This window comes from Antennarius striatus, chromosome 3, assembly GCF_040054535.1.
Source record: "Antennarius striatus isolate MH-2024 chromosome 3, ASM4005453v1, whole genome shotgun sequence".
In the NCBI taxonomy this organism is placed as follows: domain Eukaryota; kingdom Metazoa; phylum Chordata; class Actinopteri; order Lophiiformes; family Antennariidae; genus Antennarius; species Antennarius striatus.
In genome coordinates this window covers 28695001-28708855 of record NC_090778.1, presented here as the reverse complement: position 1 = coordinate 28708855, position 13855 = coordinate 28695001, and the positions used below count along the sequence as shown (strand labels likewise).

Below are 13855 nucleotides of genomic sequence, written 5' to 3'. Positions count from 1 at the left end.
GTACAGACACAGGTACAGACACAGGTAAAGACACAGGTAGTGGTGCAAGCAGAGGTACAAATACAGATAAAGAACCAGGTACAGGCAAAAATAAAGACACAGGTGCAGGTACAGACACAGGTACAGACATACAGTAGTTTCAGGTATACACACAGGTACAGGTACTGGGACAGGTGCTGGTACAGACACAGGTCCCCCCTCCATCTTACGCACAGGTCTATTCCTCACAGGCTGTCTTGTTCTCCCCCTCCTCGTTCCACCATCGCTGCTCACAACTCGACACTCTGCAGAATAATTTGTGAACTCTCTCCAGAAGCGAAGTGGTTGTTCTGCAGCGGTTCCTCTCTGGCGCGCTGCACCTTTCCAGTCAGCTCCGTTACGATCAGGACGGCAGTTTTGCCCTAATTCTGCTGACAATGAGTCTGAAGCGTTGGTGGAGAATCATTAGAGATCGCTTTAAACGCTGAGCATTAAGCTGGGATTGAGTTACCGCTGCGTTTAAGCCCATCAGAGCCACAGTTACCTAATGCATGTCAGTCATAGCTTCCATGTGTCCAGAGCCAGCATTCAGTCCTGCCAACATTTAATCAGCTATTTCCACTGGCTGCGCCGCTAACAGAACCAGACAGCCACCATTACAGCGGTCCGTCCGGTCGACCCGCTGATGTAAGTCCTGAGTGTCAACATGCAGGCTTGTTAATCCATCAGTGCGACCGGCGCTAGTTTTCCTCCTTAAATGTTCTCCAGTTTGTTTTTCTTTCTGCTCAGGAGGAAGCTAAAGTGCTAACCGTCAGGGACAGCTGTGGCTAGCGCGTTGCTTTGGACTTCTGCTTCTGTTTGTCTGCAACACAACTCATCAAGAATTGATTGACTGTTTAAAGGGTTACCCAACAGCTCCATCAGGTTTTGTTGCTAACCGACGAACGGTCACTGGATTAGGTGGGATTACTTAATTTGGCACAGATTGACCGTCTTGTTTGTTCTGATTTCAGAACCATAGACAAGTTCTCAGAGTGTTTTCATAGTCTTTAGACGTTAGACTATCTTTAGACTGATGGGTACAAGATGTGAAGACATCTTCACAGAGCCTGCAGAAGCTAACCGTGTAGCTAGCCGTGATCTAATCTGTCTGAGACTATGCTGGTTTTTCCTTTGAGTGCTATAGGTTTCCATGAGGGGCCACTGGGGGTCCAGACCTAAAGATTGGAGCAGGGAAACCGGAGTGCTGATGGAAAAGACGTCTCCACGGAGGCAGGTTTTATGGCTTTCCAGGCCCACCGTCCCACATGAGATCATTTTGGAAGAATGTCCCGGAGAGCGACGTAAAAGTCAGGTCAGAGAACTTGACCTGTTTGTTTGGAGTCCGACCTCAGACTTTCCATTTGTTCAAACGTACAGAAAAGCATCTTGAGTTTCCTCCGTCTCCGTTGGGCTGGATATCAAGCTAACAGGCGTGGAGCTAGTAAAGACGTCCATGCTAGCACCTGTGGTGGGTATTTAATACCTGCAGTAGGACGCCTCCATGCAGAACAGCAGCAATAAACCCGCGTCAGGGGTTTGTAGGGGACGGTGCTGCCAGGCTTGGCTTCGGTTCTGGTCTGGTTTTACAGACTTATCCAACTGTACCAGTTTTTACGAGCCTTTATGGAATAATAACAGTTTTACTCTGCGCTAACCGGCGCTGACATAACGCCCTGCAGCTTTGTGATGTGTTCTCAGGAGGGACCCGAACGCCAGACAAGACTCTGTTTTGCTGAGCTGGTGGAACAACGGCGGTGTTGGCTCAAACCACCAGTCAAGTGATGGTTAGCGAAGTTAAACCAGGAGTTTCCCCTCTTGACGGTCCCAGAGCGATCTGGTCCAGGACCCTAGTTGGTTCTGTTGGGCTGTCCAGATCTAGTAGTCGTGTTCCAGATCCGCACCCTCAGAACATGAACCCTGAGGTGAATCAGTCCCAGAGCCGCTGTTGTTTCTTCACTAATCCAGTTATGTCCTCGTTAAACCAGGAGCTGCTCGTTTTCCGGACTTTAGTCTGGTTGTTGCTCTTGGGTAGGTTTATCCAGACAGATCAGGTGTCACACCAGCAGCCAATGAGCCGACAGAAGCAGAACCCGGCTGCGACTCCCTCCCAGACGTGAATGAAGACGTTCCATTTCATAGATTGATTATAGATTTATTGACAGGTCGTGACCTACTGTTTGTTTTCAGGACTAGAACTTGGACTCTTCCGTCACGCTTCCTTCCTTTAACAGTTCCCTTGAAGCCAGGAGGAGCTGAAGGCTTTGGCCTCCAGGCGTTTCCCTCAACCTGAACTAACCCCTCCGCGTTACGCCGTTAGCGTAGTTTGATGATGGGGGGGTTCTGGGTGGAGCTGCTGGTTCTTTAGGTCCAGATCTGATCGGGATTGACTCGAGGATCAAAGACTGATTGAGGCGTTTGACCCGCCGCCGCCCGGCGAGCGCTGGAATGACGGTTCTACTGGGAACGCTCTGGAATGACGGTTCTACTGGGAACGCGCTGGAATGACGGTTCTACTGGGAACGCTCTGGAATGACGGTTCTACTGGGAACGCGCTGGACGTGATAAATGATGACGTGTAGCTGGAAAAAGCTTCACATGTTGAACGGAGGACTTCTCCGTTTTCAAGGGGGGGTCCTGGTTGCAGATGGATTCTGCAGTGCTACCCTACGGTGCTGCTCTATGCCCCGCCCCCTAAAGCGTCGTTTCAGCTGTAAACATAAGTCATCAAACACAACCTGACAGCAGGCCTACAGGAAGCGGAGGTGAAGGAGACACGGGATTGGACGAAAACCCAACTTATCCACCTTCAGCTACGTCTGATCTTTAATCAGAACTGGTGTTAGCTTTGCCGCTCCATCTGAAATTAGAAACACCTTGATTAGCAATGCATCAGGACCGTTAGCTGCTACATGTAGCCTACGTAGGCTTGTTCTCAGGTGGGATGCTAAACTCAGCCTAATCCTTCTGCCTTCTTGTTTCTTCTGCTAACTGTCCTTAACTGTCCCTGCTATTGGAGACGGGATTTGCTCCATGTGCTTCACCATATCTGCTCCGACTCCAGAAACATTCCTTTTGTTTGTCCCCGGATTTTCCGAGGAAGTCGTGTGAAGGTCGTCCCGATACAAAGCTCCATCTGACTGGAATCATCTCCGTCTTCTCTGCCTCTGTTATTTCTTTCCACTGCTTCAGGTCTTCTCCTTCTGACGGCCGTTCATGTCTTTAATTTGTTCTTAAATTGCTTCACGATCTGATGTTATTCATTATTTAGGTCGAACAGCTGAGGTTTTTGGGGGGAGACGACTGGAGAAGAACATGAAGGGAGGTGAGAGAAAACCTGACTTTAACAGGCAGAAACCTGGAGTTGATCCAAAACTCATGACGGGTTCGGCTATAATAATGACGGCTATTATAATAGAAAAATGAAACGGAATGAGTTATGAGAAGGTCTCCACGGTAACCTGCAGGATGATGATTCACAGATGAGCTCCTGCTGGTTCCCCAGGAGAGGATCCTGATGATTGGACCTCTGGCTCGGCTCCTGTTTGACTCCTGGAGACCACGGGTGACCCTGAACCTGAGGGGCGTCATGTTCTGGAGGGGTAGCCGCTACGAGCTCCTGAAGGTATGTTGGTGCTGAGCCTGAAGAGGTTTGAGTGATTTGAGGCCAACAAAGGCAGATGTGGAAAACCACTTGAGTCTCTGATACCAACCAACGGTTCTTCTAAACAGAACCGCTGCTGGCAGCAGGTCCACGTTCTCCACAGCTCATTTCTGATGCTGAGAGGAATTCCGCTGAGCCCGATCTTAAAGTTCAGATTTTATCGCTGCAGACTTGAAGATCAAACGCCATCAGATCGCAGATATTCAGCCTACAAGTGGCGAGCAGACCTCGAGGAACCAGAAGGTTCTGGGCTGGTCGGATGAAACCCCCGTCGCCGTTTACGTGAGGGTGTTGATTTATTACCCGCAGCTTCACATCCAATCATCATTCCTCCCTCGCCGTTCACCGCTGCGGTCGTCGAGAGCGACGCTATTTGCATCAACATCAGCGCGGCGACGGTTGCTATGGTCTGCAGAGTTTCACACAACAAACCGTCACGTCTGGTGAACGTGGAGGGGATGAGCTAAATATAACCTCAGGATGCTCCAAACGGTCAGGGGGGGTCACGCTGTCGCCGTGATGAATGGATGTCAGATTCCTCCCCGGGTCCTGGTGGGGGGGTCACGTCACTGGAGGTCACGTCTTCAGAAGTCGGACCCCAGGAAGTAGAACCCGGTGCATCCAGCTGGAGGATCACGCCAAGACAAACTGAGCGTGGCGTGGGACGCCGCCCCCAGGAAGCGCTGGCGTCCCGCTTCAGGACCGTCTCTTGAAGTGGTGTCTTTATTGGACTCGGGGTTGTTTTCACTAGCAAGGGCCCGTTCTTGACTTCTGAGGTAATTCTGCGCTCGCAATTATATAAGGGGGCGTTCCCACTGATGTCAGCCTGCAATTTACTCCGTGTTTGCAGATTTGTGATCTGCGTCGTGTCTGTCGGCTCATCGGACACAAACTCACGGTTGCAGCTCGAGTGTTTCTGCTTGAGAGATGTTTTTAGTCCGTAAATCATTCCTGGATTCACACAAACATCAGCGTCAGGTTGATGACGACTGAAGGAGACGGGGATTCATCTGATCGTCACAAAAATGAGTATGAAATGATTCCATGCAGTTTGTCGGATGTGATCGGATGTGATCGGATGTGATCGGATGTGATCCGATGTGATCTGGGTCTCCGGAAGCCCAGAGATCCAGAACGGATCCAGGAAGACTAGATTACCAAGTTTCTAACAAGTGTTTGTTAGGATTACATAACAACCTGTGGGTGGGTGTGTCCTGGAGAGGTGGGTGTGTCCTGGAGAGGTGGGTGTGTCCTAGACTGGTGGGTGTGTCCTGGAGAGGTGGGTGTGTCCTAGAGTGGTGGGTGTGTCCTGGAGAGGTGGGTGTGTCCTAGACTGGTGGGTGTGTCCTGGAGAGGTGGGTGTGTCCTGGAGAGGTGGGTGTGTCCTAGACTGGTGGGTGTGTCCTTGAGAGGTGGGTGTGTCCTTGAGAGGTAGGTGTGTCCTTGAGAGGTGGGTGTGTCCTTGAGAGGTAGGTGTGTCCTTGAGAGGTGGGTGTGTCCTTGGGAGGTGGGTGTGTCCTTGGGAGGTGGGTGTGTCCTTGGGAGGTGGGTGTGTCCTTGGGAGGTGGGTGTGTCCTTGGGAGGTGGGTGTGTCTTAGAGAGGTGGGTGTGTCCTAGAGAGGTGGGTGAGTCCTACAGAGGTGGGTGTGTCCTGGAGAGGTGGGTGTGTCCTGGAGAGGTGGGTGTGTCCTGGAGAGGTGGGTGTGTCCTAGACTGGTGGGTGTGTCCTTGAGAGGTGGGTGTGTCCTTGAGAGGTGGGTGTGTCCTTGAGAGGTAGGTGTGTCCTTGAGAGGTGGGTGTGTCCTTGGGAGGTGGGTGTGTCTTAGAGAGGTGGGTGTGTCCTAGAGAGGTGGGTGAGTCCTAGAGAGGTGGGTGTGTCCTGGAGAGGTGGGTGTGTCCTGGAGAGGTGGGTGTGTCCTGGAGAGGTGGGTGTGTCCTAGACCGGTGGGTGTGTCCTTGGGAGTTGGGTGTGTCCTTGAGATGTGGGTGTGTCTTAGAGAGTTGGGTTCGTCTTAGAGAGGTGGGTGTGTCCTAGAGAGGTGGGTGTGTCCTGGCGAGGTGGGTGTGTCCTGGCGAGGTGGGTGTGTCCTTGAGAGGTGGGTGTGTCCTTGAGAGGTGGGTGTGTCCTACAGAGGTGGGTGTGTCCTACAGAGGTGGGTGTGTCCTGGAAAGGTGGGTGTGTCCTGGAGAGGTGGGTGTGTCCTGGAGAGGTGGGTGTGTCCTGGAGAGGTGGGTGCGTCCTGGAGAGGTGGGTGTGTCCTGGAGAGGTGGGTGTGTCCTGGAGAGGTGGGTGTGTCCTGGAGAGGTGGGTGTGTCCTAGACTGGTGGGTGTGTCCTTGAGAGGTGGGTGTGTCCTTGAGAGGTGGGTGTGTCCTTGAGAGGTAGGTGTGTCCTTGAGAGGTGGGTGTGTCCTTGGGAGGTGGGTGTGTCTTAGAGAGGTGGGTGTGTCCTAGAGAGGTGGGTGAGTCCTAGAGAGGTGGGTGTGTCCTGGAGAGGTGGGTGTGTCCTGGAGAGGTGGGTGTGTCCTGGAGAGGTGGGTGTGTCCTAGACCGGTGGGTGTGTCCTTGGGAGTTGGGTGTGTCCTTGAGATGTGGGTGTGTCTTAGAGAGTTGGGTTCGTCTTAGAGAGGTGGGTGTGTCCTAGAGAGGTGGGTGTGTCCTGGCGAGGTGGGTGTGTCCTGGCGAGGTGGGTGTGTCCTTGAGAGGTGGGTGTGTCCTTGAGAGGTGGGTGTGTCCTTGAGAGGTGGGTGTGTCCTACAGAGGTGGGTGTGTCCTACAGAGGTGGGTGTGTCCTGGAAAGGTGGGTGTGTCCTGGAGAGGTGGGTGTGTCCTGGAGAGGTGGGTGTGTCCTGGAGAGGTGGGTGTGTCCTGGAGAGGTGGGTGCGTCCTGGAGACTGATTCTGGTGACTCTAGATTTTTGTAGCATTTTCTCATTGAGCAGGAGTCACATGACGAGGCTCGGCCAATCAGGGGCCTGATGTGCTTTCAGGTTGAATGCTATCTGTTTTTGTTGGATTGATCCAGTCCAGGACAAAGTTTCTATGAAGTGACCTGTGGACCAGGTTCTGATTGGACACCCCCTCACCCCGCCCCCCTGTTACTTGCGTGCTTCTGTGTTTTGATTGGCTGTTACTCCAGGAGACAAGAATAGCTGCTGCTGTTCCAATGATCTGGATGATATCAGGAGATTCATGTGGATCCGTTTCCGGCCTTGCAGAGATGTTTCGACCCCCCCACCTCCACCACCACAACCCCCCATTCAGAATGAAGCGTGGGCGTCTGACAGGAAGTCGCTGCATTCATGGCGTCTTCAAGAAACACCGGCCCCCCCATCGGAACAGCTGCTCAGGGCCTCAAACCAGGCGACTTGAACTTTAGAGGCTGTTTAACAGGCGTGTGATTACAGGTGGGGGCCGGGGGGCCGGGGGGGCACAGCTTGGGTTCTCTCTCCTCACAGCCTCACATGGACGTTCACACAGTCCAGTTCTGGTCCTGATCTGGTTCAGTTTCAGCGGATAAAGAACCCGTTTCAGCAGCAGAACGTTAGCATGTAGCCGCCAGCCGCTAACTGGAGTGGTATTTTTGTAGATAGCCTCAGGTGCTCCAGCGTTAGCGTGAGAAGCTACCGTTTTACCAGTGGGAAGGAGCACGATGGGGGGGGGGGGGCATCTGAGAGCAATCACCGGGGCAGGATTGACAATTACCCCTCCACCGGGGCGATTAGCAAACTGCTGATGCTCGGGGAAATGGAAACTGAGGCTAATGGAGCTAATAGGCGTTAGCCGTCTGGGGCTGACGGCGCTTTAAAAAAAAGATTCAAACGTGTTTTAATCTCAACTCACACCTGAAATAATTCTCCGTCGTCTTCGATGGACCCAGGACAGAAACGGCGTTCGGCTGCGAGGCTCCGGCAGTGAAAACCAGATGAGCATTAAACCGTTTTAACGGGATTCCGTTCAGTGTTTGCGTGGAGCTGCTGCTGACGGTGAACCATCAGGGTGTTGTTTCAGCGTCCCTGGACCGCTGCCTGTAGATCTTCATATAATTTTATTTATTTGAGTCTGGAAATTCATTCTTCTTGGAAAAACGGCGAGGAGCCGGGAGCCGGCCCGATGTGAAAGACATTAACCGGAGACGCGAACCCAAAACGGTGGCGTGGAGCCTCCGGATGGATGGCGCCCAGAGGGTCTCTTTACCTCCATCCGTAGCGAAAAGCCCAGCAGAGGCTTTTTCCTCCCCCCCCAGGCCAGGGCAGCTACGCTAGGAGGCGGGGCTTGGCCGGCGGATCAAGGACCGCGATAGATGGAACGATGAGGTCATCGACGGGAGGAGGAGCGCTCGCTAGCCAACATGTTTAGAACATATGGGAGCTGATTTAGATGGGGGGGGGGCTCAATGATGTCTTTGGAGGGAGGGGGGGGGGCATTGTGGGTGGCTGGCGGCGCAAAACGGTTAGCGATGACATCATTCTGCTGGTTAAAGGTGAGCGCGTCTCCACGGCGGTGATGTTCTTGGCGAGCCGCTGCCTGACGTGAGCAGGAAACGTCGTCTGAAGGATGATGTCAGCGAACCACACAGAGCGACACGCCGCCGCTTTGAGCACGCCGCTTAATTGGAGCCGTATTTCACGTTCGAGCTCAGATTTCAGCGTTCAGGACGTCCCGCCGGTGACACACATCACTACCGACAGATTTAGGGGCCCCGGCGTCGGCGCTCGTGTTATAAATAAAGCTCCGGCTTTTTAACACGTTCATTAACCCACATTATTGTTTGGCCTTCTGCAGCCATTGTGTTATAAGTATATTTCACCGTTGCTATGGAAACCAGTAAATATTACATCATGTCATAGTGGTTTCCAGCAGGGCACACAAACACGCTACATACACATGTTTATAATCACGTTTATTTTGGCAGCGCGGCCGCAAGAAGTGAGAAACTTAATCTGTCATCTGGAAATGGATGGATGAGCGGCGACGGATTAAAACATGTCAGCAGAATCCGATCAGAGGGGCGGGGGGGCGTCAGGTGGCGGGGCGACATAGAGACTTCGCAGAGACTTCATACAGACTACACGGATAGTTCACAGAGACTTCATGGAAACTCCATAGAGACTACGTAGAGACTATACAGAGACTTCATAGAGAGACACGGACTTCATAGAGGCTTCACAGAGACTACACAGAGATTTCAAACAGACTTTGCAGAGACTTCACAGAGACTTCACAGAGACTTCGTAGAGCCTACGCAGAGACTTTGCAGAGACTTCCTGGACACTGCACAGAAACTTAATAGACACTCCACAGAGATTGCTAGAGTCTGTAGACATTTCATAGAGACTACACAGAGACTTTGTAGAGCCTTGACAGAGACTTGAGAAAGTCTTCACAGAGACTTCACAGAGACTTCATAGAGACTTTGTAGCGACGTCATAGAGCGTTCACGGGACTGCTGACGGAGCTGGTCTTAGGGGCTGTCCTGGCCCCCGTCAGGGACTCCATCCTGTCCAGATCTCCAGTGGTGACCTCCTGGTGGAGTCTTGACATCTGCGTCTCCACATCCTCGGCTCCAGTTTAACCATCAGCTCCCAGTCACCACATCAGAGTATTACTCAATCTCCCCACACTTCCAGGCAGCAGAGTCCTGGCGTGTGCGTTACTCATGTTCAGTCTGCTTTGGACCGCTTCGACTCAGCCGGTTTCAATGACACCGCTCTGAGCAGCGTCAATGAAAACCGTCTGGAATGGAATAAAAAATGACCTCATTTTATTTTATTTTATTTTTTGTTTTTTTGATGATGGATGTGGATGGAGCGAGACTCCACTTCCCAAAGACCCTCCGAAATAATTAAAAACACTAAAATGCAACACGCTAACACGCTAACATGCTAACACTGGCTTTTCATGCTGAGAGAACATTGAATGTTGTTTCCTGTCGCAGCAGAACCAGTAAAACATTTTTATTCCAGTCGTCCTAAAGGCGCAAGAGCCCAGAGAACTGGACCTAGCAAACGGTACGAGCTAATAAGAGTTAGCTTATTCTTGTTACACCTTCATTCATGACCTCATCTCTAGTTGTGGTTGAATTACAACCTCTGATACTGTTCATTTGTGACATTCGGCTGAATTTGTTAGCATCGACATGAGGTGACGATGAGGATCCGCTCTGGGCTCCATTGCTTCTGCCTGCTAGCGGGCTTCTCATTAGCGGGTCTGCTGACTTCCTGTCCGTGTGAAGCGGTGGGGGAGAAGTTCCTGGTCCCCGCCTCCCGCCTCCAGCATCCATGGCTCAGGGTTTTATGGAGCGGGGGAAGGCTTCCCATCTGCCTGGCAGAATATTCCACATCTCACAGCCAATCTGTAAAACCGTAATGAAGCCTTAATGAAGCCTTAATGAAGCCTTCATGAAGCCTTAATGAAGCCTTAATGAAGCCTTAATGAAGCCTTCATGAAGCCTTCATGAAGCCTTCATGAAGCCTTCATGAAGCCTTCATGAAGGCTTCATGAAGGCTTCATGAAGCCTTCATGAAGCCACCGCGGTGGGCTGTTTGCTGAGGAATAAACGCTTCTCTCCTTTCCCGTCTTTCCATTAACGTTTTTTTATCGTTTGTTGGGTTCACGAATCTGTTGAAGTTCTCGCGTCGCTGCTTCTGTTTGTTGAAGGGTCTTAAAATCACAGATTGACGGGATTAGCATCTGAGTTAGCAGGAAGCTAATCTGCTCCACACAGATCGGTGTGTCACGTGTTCGTTCTTGTTACGTTTTGGATCAGCTTGAACTGTTTAGCAGTAGCTTAGCAGATGTCTGTTAGCTTCACATAACCCAGCCACTCTGGGACTACAGACTCCTGTTAGCGACATTAGCTCTGAACTGCTATGCTAATTTCAGGCCTGCTACACAAACGTTAGCCTACGCTAGCCACTGACTTAGAGACGCAGCGGCGCCGCCGGCTCCCTTTAAATGTGAGGAGACGGTTCTGGATGGTGGGTCAGGGGGCAGCACGGTCCAGCGGTGACCAATCAGTCCGGTCCAGCTGGGGGGCCCGCGGGGAACGCTAGCTTCATTCTGGGGTCACCTGAGGACTCGGGTTTTGGAGTGGGGGTGTAGTTTCCAATGCAACCAATAATTTGAGGATGTGTTGTTTGTTTACACACCGCCCCCCCTCCCAAGGAACGTTTCCATTCATTCATGTTATCTGCTGCCAGCGTGTGATTGGCTGATTTCACCTCCCTGACCCCTGAGCAGGTTCTCGTGAGAACGGCCGTCTGCTGCTGTCAGACTGCTGAGTCAGTCTAACTGAATCCACCCACCTGATTACAGACGACCCGATTGGTTCGGCCAGACGACACGTCTGTTCACCGCATCTGGAGTGGAACGTGTACCGATAGGAGGCGTGACAGGAAGCGGAACCACAGGACCACACCCACCTGAAGACACGGCCAATGGAACGGAACCACGTAACCACACCCACTGGGAGAACCGACCCACTGACCTCTTCAGGTGTTTAAACTAGTCTCTTCTTCAGGTGTTTAAACTAGTCTCTAGTTCAGGTGTTTAAACTAGTCTCTTCTTCAGGTGTTTAAACTAGTCTCTAGTTCAGGTGTTTAAACTAGTCTCTAGTTCAGGTGTTTAAACTAGTCTCTAGTTCAGGTGTTTAAACTAGTCCCTTCTTCAGGTGTTTAAACTAGTCTCTAGTTCAGGTGTTTAAACTAGTCCCTTCTTCAGGTGTTTAAACTAGTCTCTTCTTCAGGTGTTTAAACTAGTCTCTAGTTCAGGTGTTTAAACTAGTCTCTTCAGGTGTTTAAACTAGTCTCTAGTTCAGATGTTTAAACTAGTCTCTTCTTCAGGTGTTTAAACTAGTCTCTAGTTCAGATGTTTAAACTAGTCTCTTCTTCAGGTGTTTAAACTAGTCTCTTCTTCAGTGTTTAAACTAGTCTCTAGTTCAGGTGTTTAAACTAGTCTCTTCTTCAGTGTTTAAACTAGTCTCTAGTTCAGGTGTTTAAACTAGTCTCTAGTTCAGGTGTTTAAACTAGTCTATTCTTCAGGTGTTTAAACTAGTCTCTAGTTCAGGTGTTTAAACTAGTCTATTCTTCAGGTGTTTAAACTAGTCTCTAGTTCAGGTGTTTAAACTAGTCTATTCTTCAGGTGTTTAAACTAGTCTCTAGTTCAGGTGTTTAAACTAGTCCCTTCTTCAGGTGTTTAAACTAGTCTCTAGTTCAGGTGTTTAAACTAGTCTCTTCAGGTGTTTAAACTAGTCTCTTCTTCAGTGTTTAAACTAGTCTCTAGTTCAGGTGTTTAAACTTGTCTCTTCTTCAGTGTTTAAACTAGTCTCTAGTTCAGGTGTTTAAACTAGTCTATTCTTCAGGTGTTTAACTAGTCTCTTCTTCAGGTGTTTAAACTAGTCTCTTCAGGTGTTTAAAATAGTCTCTTCTTGAGGTGTTTAAACTAGTCTCTTCTTCAGGTGTTTAAACTAGTCTCTTCTTCAGGTGTTTAAACTAGTCTCTTCTTCAGGTGTTTAAACTAGTCTCTTCTTCAGGTGTTTAAACTAGTCTCTAGTTCAGGTGTTTAAACTAGTCTCTGGTTCAGGTGTTTAAACTAGTCTCTGGTTCAGGTGTTTAAACTAGTCTCTACAGGTGTTTAAACTAGTCTCTACAGGTGTTTAAACTAGTCTCTTCGTCAGGTGTTTAAACTAGTCTCTAGTTCAGGTGTTTAAACTAGTCTCTAGTTCAGGTGCTTAAACTAGTCTCTTCTTCTTCAGGTATTCAGAGGATCACTGCAGCACTGCTTGGCTGGAGGTCACCTGACCCGGGTCGTCCAGAGGGACCTCTATGGTGGACTGTCCCTTTAAGAGCGGAGGACATGAAGGTGTGAACACACAGGTGTTATAACTTTATTTCTACAAAGGTCTGATTCATTTACAGCAACAGGTGGGAGACCTTCTGGCTGTCAGGTGACTTTACATGTGGTTCTGTTGTGGTTCTGTTGTGGTTCTGTTGTGGTTCTACTGTGGAAGTGAAGCTGTCAGACTGGTGAACACTAGTGAACGATACAGGTCATGTGTTCTCGAGCTGCAGACGATGAACATTCACCATCATCAGCGCAGAAGAGTAGAAAAACAAACGGTGCTGATTAAGCGGTCCGTTGGGACCGGAGGCGGGCGCCTTAAATAAATTAAAATCATGGGGGGACATAAACTTTCAGAACCGCTGAAAGCCGAGCCGATTGGAGAGATGACATCATAGGAAAACAACCAGCGGGTCGTGATGGACGCTGGAGGGTCAGAGGTCGTCTTTCGTCCTACAATCAAATGTTCATCGGCGTGTGAATCGGGTCGGTTCTGCTCTCTAACCAAACAGAACCCGTTCCGCCCGCGTCAGGAGTCCGCCGGGTCTCTGGGGGCCCGTCTGGGGGGGTGTTGGCTCCGGGGCTCAGTAGGGGTACGTGGAGACGGAGATGTAGATGATGAAGATGCTCTGGTAGGTGATGCGGCCCTGCAGCGAGATGGTGGTGGCCTGCACCTTCAGGCGCACCAGGCCCGGCCCGTCCAGCGCCCGCAGGGTGAACAGGATGCCCCGGCCCGCCTCGTCCCGGACCCCGAACACCCGGCTGGCCACGCCCGTCTGCGCCTCCTGCTCCAGGATGGCGAAGGAGGTGCGGTCCTGAAGGACGCCCGACTCCGAGAACGCCGACAGGCGCACGACGTTGTGATTGGCCGGAATGCCGGAGGGCAGCGTGAGCAGCTTGTACTGCAGGAGCAGAGGAGCGCCCCCTGGGGGGCAGTCCCGGGAGCACGGCCTGTAGCAGGTTCTGCACCGGAACAGGAAGCACCGTTACGTGTGCACACAGGAAACAAAACCACAACTGCTCAAAGGTTTTTGATTGGTGCAACTTGCCCGGGACTCCTCCCTCTCTGGTAGGAGGCGGGGCAGGGCGTGTCCATGCACTGGTACCCCCCTCGGGTGTTGAAGCACATCTGGTTACGCCCACACTGGATGCCCTGCTCCACGCATTCGTCAATGTCTGCGGGGGGGAGGAGACAGACGGGCTGAGTGGACGTTAAGGGGGAGGAGTCTGTCGGGTGTGAGGTGTTTAGCCCAGCCTACCTTTGCAGCTCCTGCCATTGGCTAGCAGCTGGTAGCCTGCGGGACACAGGCACTGGAAGCTACCGATGGCGTTGC

At 51.2% G+C, this 13855-nt stretch overlaps 1 protein-coding gene and 1 long non-coding RNA gene across 5 annotated transcripts in view; one reads left to right on the top strand and one right to left on the bottom strand.

The window, feature by feature from the left end:
• The first annotated feature begins 3215 nt into the window (after positions 1 to 3215).
• The window catches only part of LOC137592051 (uncharacterized), a 20509-nt gene continuing 9869 nt past the window's right edge, over positions 3216 to 13855 (top strand). For 2 of the 4 annotated variants that reach the window (XR_011034985.1, XR_011034986.1), the window contains exons 1-3: positions 4565 to 4711; positions 10998 to 11177; positions 12436 to 12542. This is a non-coding gene — a long non-coding RNA (uncharacterized lncRNA). Of the gene's footprint in view, positions 3344 to 3500; positions 3644 to 4187; positions 4459 to 4564; positions 4712 to 10997; positions 11178 to 12435; positions 12543 to 13855 lie in introns of those variants that run through there. The other 2 variants (XR_011034988.1, XR_011034987.1) reach the window with 2 other exon arrangements.
• The window catches only part of hmcn2 (hemicentin 2), a 54631-nt gene continuing 53319 nt past the window's right edge, over positions 12544 to 13855 (bottom strand). The window contains exons 78-80 of the mRNA XM_068309903.1: positions 13781 to 13855; positions 13571 to 13697; positions 12544 to 13484 (exon numbers count right to left, since the gene is read on the bottom strand). The exon at positions 13781 to 13855 is cut by the window's right edge and continues 45 nt beyond it. Of these exons, the coding sequence (XP_068166004.1) occupies positions 13106 to 13484; positions 13571 to 13697; positions 13781 to 13855 (581 nt within the window). The 3' untranslated portion in view covers positions 12544 to 13105. The remainder of the gene's footprint in view (positions 13485 to 13570; positions 13698 to 13780) is intronic.